The sequence below is a fragment of the Procambarus clarkii genome, chromosome 41 (assembly GCF_040958095.1).
Source record: "Procambarus clarkii isolate CNS0578487 chromosome 41, FALCON_Pclarkii_2.0, whole genome shotgun sequence".
In the NCBI taxonomy this organism is placed as follows: Eukaryota; Metazoa; Arthropoda; class Malacostraca; order Decapoda; family Cambaridae; genus Procambarus; species Procambarus clarkii.
In genome coordinates, this window is record NC_091190.1 from 11,708,426 (window position 1) to 11,715,925 (window position 7,500).

At 39.5% G+C, this 7,500-nt stretch overlaps 1 protein-coding gene across 9 annotated transcripts in view; it reads right to left on the bottom strand.

The window, feature by feature from the left end:
• Window positions 1–7,500, bottom strand: part of LOC123761056 (RNA binding protein fox-1 homolog 3) — a 454,578-nt gene that overhangs the window by 33,312 nt on the left and 413,766 nt on the right. For 6 of the 9 annotated variants that reach the window (XM_045746928.2, XM_045746926.2, XM_045746927.2 and 3 more), the window contains one exon: window positions 2,427–2,547. The exons of the other annotated variants lie outside the window; for them this stretch is intronic. In XM_045746928.2, the coding sequence (XP_045602884.1) occupies window positions 2,427–2,547 (121 nt within the window). The remainder of the gene's footprint in view (window positions 1–2,426; window positions 2,548–7,500) is intronic. 9 annotated transcript variants of the gene reach the window in all.

Below are 7,500 nucleotides of genomic sequence, written 5' to 3' on the forward strand. Positions count from 1 at the left end.
GGCAGCTCTCCAGGTAATAAACAGCTGCAGGTGTACTGTGGGGATATCTTCATGGGCCTCCTCATCTACCAACCATTCAACATGTCTCCGTTGAATGCACAACAGTACTTGAAAAACTGGATGTGGCCAATCCAGTCCAATAGATAATAAACTACAAATATGTATAGTTCCTTAGAACTACCACTTACCGGACTTTGTGCAATATGCAATCTGGATCTTGTCATGATCTAGTCGTCAACCTTCCAGAAGTGATTTTTGAGAAATATCTTGCTTCTCATTAAACCAAACTTGACTGTTGTGACTAGATCAGCTAGTTAAAAATCCTTAATCCAGCAACACTTGTAACAAATTTGTTAAAGAGTTTTGCAAGATTTAAAGATTTTGGAAGATGTCTAGTGTTACTGTGGGACAGTCAACAGTGAGTATAGAGTCCAAGTCTCAGTCTTGAGTTTAGTTAACTATCTACCACCCCGGGTTAATCAGTGACCGATTAGTTGTCTAAGAAGCTCTTAATCCTCTTATGTTGCTTTAAATGAGAGAATTAATCCCTATTAATCTTAATGCAGAATACACAGAGAGGGCACAGGAAAGTTAAACAATTAAAACACATTCAAACTTATCTCCAAAATCCCCAAGCATAAACCGTGCTAAATGCGTGTGCAGGATAAATCCAGAGCATAGCACACATTCAAGTCAACAACACAGAAAAAATCATCTACAACTATGATGGTATGTACGCAACATACTAATAGTGGCTCTCTGTAGTTAAGGAGTACATTTTGCTAAACCCAAATTGGTTGGATAACTTCATGGCAGTCCATCAACTAAATCAAATAATAACATCTTGTACATGAAAAAAGCTACTTAAAAATGAGGAAATGATGTATCAACAGTCAGTTGAGGGACTTCACAAATTCTACTCCAGAACAAGTAGTGGCTCTAGCGCAATGCCCCCTTACTAGAGCCTTAAGTAATAATACACAGCACGAGGTCCAAAATAAACCTAGCAGTCAATGTCACTCCCAACAACAGGTGAGAGGTTAAATACATTCCCAAGGTGTCAGCAGCATTATGTAATGATCTAAACAAAGAGTTATGTCCGAAAGTGTGAGGTGCCCAAGTTGAATGGCATAGGATAAGCCAGGGGTGCTTTCATCTGCTTCATGCCCAACTCTCATTTTTTCCCCCCTTCCTAAATTAACATCTTAAAACAAAACAAAATATATTAAGAAAATACGTAGCTCATGAACACTAAAGTAAGATTAGGCCTAAATATACTGAAGGCAGAAGTTTTTCTATGCAATAAAATACTGTAAGTCAAAAACTATAATTAAATGCCCAGCTGTATGCAATATGCAGAGGAAGCTTTATGTAAAGGCAATTTACATTTACTGTATAGTATTAACAAAACAATTGTATAGAATAACTTAGCCAAAGAGAAAAACGTGCTGTTAAAATATTCTACATCATTAAGATGACAAACTTTACATATTGAAGTTATTTATTTTGTGGCTTTAGAAAATTTGATTTCAAAATGCATTCTAATTCCCAACAAATAATTTCATACCTAGAATTGAATGAACATTATGTGCAAGAGTTCAATGTAAAAAATAACAACATCATAGACTGTATTGCCTCTGGCTTATTCTGGCTTCCCAATGGCACACCCTACTCACACTACTACATAGCCAGCTGGGTTGTTCTTGGTTATCACAAACCTAAACTTGTTGTGGCACTAGTCTGTACCCTTTACCACAGCCTTAAGAATGTGACACCACAGCAACACCAGCTAGTTACACTCCAGAGAGCACTCTGGCATCTCCTCACATGGTCACAATGCTCCCTCATTTACATTAATCAAGAGGGTTTCCAATATTTTTAACCTACCTGCCCTTAATGGGTCAAGTAGCAGACACAGTGTGAGAAAATGACATGTGCTGACTCGGGTGACTGTACTGAAGAGGAAAGTATGAGAGACAGAGTCAGGTTGGGACTACAAAACACCCCCTCAGACAACACGCAGTCACATGCATCTTAGTGCAGTCCCTGAGATCCAAAAGAACTTAACAGACTGATTTTCTGGTGATGTGTAAAATTCAAATGGATAAAACAGATTTTAAGGATCAACCTTTTGTAATTTTACTGAATATGTATTCAACCAATTGGGTGAGATTTAAAGTGCTACAAGAATGGTCCAGTATCAGTGATTACCATCAAGGCAATGAAAAGCTAAGGGAACAGTCAAATAATTAAATCATCTCTACAAGACAAATGGATAGGGACTGAGGCATCCACAGCAGGCAGGGCCAAAGAGTGACTGCTACACCATGTAGAGGCCAATACTGTTGCTGCTGCTGTGTCTGCTGCTGCGTGGTGTCTTCAGAAGTGTGATGCAGCTGCTGTTCTCGTCTGGTACTGAAACTTACGGTGTGTAGCCATGCAGAGCTGTGGCGGCAGCTGTTAGTGGGGTGGGATGACGTGCAAGGGCAGTGGCCGGATACGTCCGAGCCCTGCCACGCTGGATCGCAACACCTCGGAGGGCCGCCGCTGGAGGCATGCAAAATGATCAACATTCATTACAGGCACAACTCACTTCAGACGGCAGGCACGGGACAAAGGCCTCTCCTAGTTCCAGAGGCCCGAGGCTCACCAAAAACAAGCTAAGTTGGCAGGCTGTAATTCCCTCTTCCCATACACATCATACCAACAATTAATACTTGTGTAACCCTTTCCAAACAAAAATTTACTTTTAACTATACAGACATCTAATGAGCGAAACTTTAGTAGGGTGAGGTACATGCCGCAATTATGGTAGTTAAAATTTATGCTTAGATTTTTACTAGCATGTGCACCATTGACCAAATGTTAACAGATGCACCAATATGTACAAATTTGCATGTGGATGGGTGTGTGTGAAGGTGTGGTTTGTGTGTGGTGTGTGTATGGCGTGGTGTGTGGTGTATGGCATGGTGTATGTATTGTATGGTGTGTGGGGCATGGTGTGTGTGTGCATTGTGTGGTGTGTGTGTGTGTGTGTGTGTGTGTGTGTGTGTGTGTGTGTGTGTGTGTGTGTGTGTGTGTGTGTGTGTGTGTGTGTGTGTGTGTGTGTATGTGTGTGTGTGTGTGTGTGTGTATGTGTGTGTGTGTGTGGTGTGTATTCACCTAATTGTATTCACCTAGTTGTATTTACCTAGTTGTGCTTGAAATTACCGAAGTGTAGTTCCGGGATGAGAGCTACGCTCGTGGTGTCCCGTCTTCCCAACACTCTTTGTTGTACTGTATACCGCTTTGAAAGTACAGACGGTTTTGGCCTCTACCACCTGCTCACCTAACTTGTTCCAACCATCTACCACTCTGTTTGCTAAAGTGAATTTTCATACATTTCTTCGGCGGCTTTGTTTAGTTAGTTTAAATCTAGGCCCTCTTATTCTCGAAGTTCCAGATCTCAGGAAGTCTTCCCTATTACAGTGGCACCTCGATTAACGAGCGGCTTTATCTACGAGCATTTCGAGTAACGAGCGAGTCACTCATAGAACATTTGTCTCTACTAACAAGCTTTTCCGCTGGTTCTTGGACACCTTTTACGACAGTTTTGTTGTTTCGCAAGACGAGCTTTCCACACGAGCTTGGTGCCGGAACGGATTAAACTCGTTAATCGAGGTGCCACTGTATTTTTATCAATTCCTGTTACCATCTTGTACGTAGTGATCATATCACCTCTTTCTTCCTCCTTCTAGTTTTGGCATATTTAATGCCTCTAACCTCTCCTTGTAGCTCTAGCCCTTCAGTTCTGGGAGCCACTTAGTAGTATGTCTGCACTTTTTCCATTGTGTTGATGTGCCTCTTAAGATATGGGCACCATAAAACCACTGCATATTCTAGCTTAACAAAAACTTAACAAAAGTCGTGAACAATTTCTTTAGTATTTCGCCATCCATGAATTTAAAAGCAATTCTTAAGTTAGAAAGCGTAGCATAGGCTCCTCGCACAACGTTCTTTATGTGGTCCTCAGGTGATAGTTTTCTATCTAGAACCACCCCTAGATCTCTTTATCAGAAGTTTTTAAAGATTTTCCACATAATTTATAGGTTGTGTGGGGTTTATGTTCTATTCCACATTCCATAATATGGCATTTATTCACATTAAATTCCATTTGTCAAGTGGTGCTCATATACTTATTTTGTCTAGGTCTTCTTGAAAGGCATTATAATCATTTAAGTTTCGTATCCTTCCTATTATCTTAGCATCATCAGCAAACATGTTAATATAATTTTGTATTCCATCTGGCAGATCATTTATGTAGATAATGAACATCACCGGTGCAAGAACTGAACCCTATGGTACTCCACTTGTGACATTTCTCCAGTCCGATATATTGCCTCCGATTACTGCCCTCACTTTTCTATCAGTTAGAAAATTTTTCATCAATGTTAGAAGCTTACCTGTCACCCCTTCAATAAGTTCCAGTTTCCAGAACAACCTCTTATGTGTAAGTCTGTCGAAAGCTTTTTTTAGGTCCAGATAGATGCAGTCAACCCAACCATCTCTTTCCTGTAAAATCTCTGTGGCTCGATCATAGAAATTACAGAGTAAATTTGATACACAAGATCTTCCAGATTGAAAACCATACTGTCTGTCTGATATTATATCGTTTCTCTCCAGGTGTTCTACCATTTAGTTTTAATTATTTTTTCCAACATTTTGACTATTACACTTGTCAATGATACAGGTCTATAACTGAGGGGGTCTTCCTTGCTGCCACTTTTGTAGATTGGAACTATGTTAGCCTTTTTCCACACATCTGCTACGACTCCTGTACACAGGGATGTCTGAAAAATCAGCCGAAGTGGTATGCTGAGCTCAACTGCACATTCTCTCAGAACCCATGGTGAAACTCCATCTGGGCCAACTGCTTTGTTCCTACTTATCTCCAAGAGCCTTTTTTTCACTTTGTCTCTAGACACCTCTATGTGCTCTGTGTTGTTCTCTGGAAGTCTTATTGTGTCTGGTTCCCTGAAGATCTCATTTTGTACAAACACAATTTGGAACTTTTCGTTTAATGTTTCACCCATTTCGATTTCATTTTTTGTGTATGTCTCCCATTTTCAACCTCTGAATATTATCCTTTACCTGCAGCTTGCTTTTAATGAATTCATAGAAAAGGCCTGGATCTAATTTATATTTGTCTGCTATATCGTTCTCAAAGTTCCTCTCTGCCTCTCTCCTTACTGTCGTGTAGTTGTTTCCTGCATCTTTGTATTGTTGGTATGTTTGGGGGTTTGGCCTCTTCATATAATGATTCCATGATTGTGTCTTTTGATCTCTGGCCCTTTCACAATTTCTGTTGAACAAACCCTGTTTCCTAGGTCTGCATCTCTGTTTGGTATGAATGTTTGTGTGCCTTCATCGTATATTTTGCAAAATTTAGCATACATCTCATTTACTTCCCTGCCTTGCAACAAAACTGTCCAATTATACCCATGAACAAATTTTCTAAGTTCCCCATATCGTCCTCTCTTGAAATCGAGTTTAACAACTATTTTAATGTCCCCATTCTCTGCTGATTAAATTGCAAAGCGTATTTAATGTTCAATAGGACATGATCACTTTTTCCCAAGGGAGGAAGGTACTGAATGTCAAATACCTTTTCTTCGTTCCTGGTGAATATTAGATCCAGTACTGATGGAACATCCCCTTGCCTCATTCTTGTGGCCTGCAGATACACGAATGTCTCCAAAATAAGGTTTACAAATCTGCCTTTCCAAATGTCTTCAGTTCTTGCCTCGTAGGCCTCCCAGTCTATTGCCTTAAACTTAAAGTCCCCCTGTACCAACAATTGGGATTTATCTTTGTCTGCTCTTACCATAATCTCTCATGACCATTATGAGGTCCTCTCATTTGTCATCCAGCTCTTCTTTTGTCCATGTGTTGCTTGCTGGTGAGCTGTAGGCATTTACAATTATCAGTTTATCATCCTAATTCCAGACCTGCAATGCCATAATGTTAATATCTTGAAGGTTTTCAATTATTAACTCTTACCTTCAGGTATTCTTTCACCAGCACAGCCGCTCCTCCCCTCTTCCTAGTTTTCCTGTCACATCTCCAATCTGAGTAGCCCCTTGGAAATACTGTACCACCTCTTTTAAAATATTTTCTTCAAGTGTCGTCCCTGTTAATGTGACAATATCTGGGACCTCGAGCTGAAGTATATCCTTCAACTCCAATATTTTCGATCTCGCTCCATCTATGTTGGTAATACAGTACTATTTTCAGAAACATGTTCCCCTTCCCTTTGTTCTTTACACCCCTTTCCTTTAATGATTTTGTGGCTTTGTCTTTATATACCATTTCATAAGCTTTCCAGTCCCTGACACTTTGTAGGAAAAAGAATTCCTTTCTTCATTTCTATCCCCATTTCGATGTTTCGCTTCAATGAGGTTCATTTTCAGCTTTTCTCTGTCCTCCTTGAGAGGTTTTGTCTTACTGACCAAAGTTTGCCATCTTCATCACATCGCAATTTTCTTGCATTTCTAAGCACTTCTGTCACATACATTTCACTCCATTAAACGTCACCCTTAAGGGACAGTTCTTGTCTTTCTCATATTTTCCTAGCCTCCCAAAATCACAGACATGTTCCTCTGAATTTAGGCCTTCTCCTAATCCTACTATTTTTTCTATGATTTTCGTCTTTTATTTTTGCAGCTCTGTCCACCCTAGATAAAATTTCCTTCTCTAAACATCTAAAAATTATTATGGACTTACTTCTATCTGCAGTGTTTTGTACTAGTTTACTGTTGGTAAAGAGTTCTTTCCTAATTGCTTGCCCAAGTTCTGCCTCTTGTTTATCATTTCTGGTTTTGACTTCCACACTTCCTTAATCGTCTCTCTCTCTTTTACAACTTGGGCACACGTCTCTTATTTCCTTTTATACTTTTCTAGTTCTTTATTAACCTCCTCTGTGAGAGTTGTCAATGAAGTTTCCAGTTGCAGATTCTTACCAAACTATGTTAGCCCTCAGGGTCCCTTGGAGTTGTTCACCATATGAGTCTATTTTCTTGATTATTTCTTCAATGTTACCACTTTTAACTTTCCATACATCATTTTCTTGCATTAGTTACTTTATTTGTTACCTTGTCCGTTAATGCAGTAATAATCTTACCTTGCAGAAGAATACTTTCTTTTAGAGTGCAAAGCTCGCTCCCGAGAGCTCCATTGTTGTCTTCCAATTTAAGCTTTTTCTTCATACTTCTTTTGCATATCTTCAATTATCTCTAACCTGCCAAGAATACCTCCTTTCCTTGTCTCTTGTGGTGAGAATCCTTTGAAACAGTTATCTGTTGGTGTGTATACATTCCCTGTGATGGTGGCAGTCATCTTTGTTATTGACAATAGTTCGTTCTAGAAAACAAACTTTTTCTAACTCGGCTATTTTCACTCACTTTCACTTCTTTATTGTATCTTATTTGCTTTTAAATTTCCCTCAACCTTTATGTAACCTGG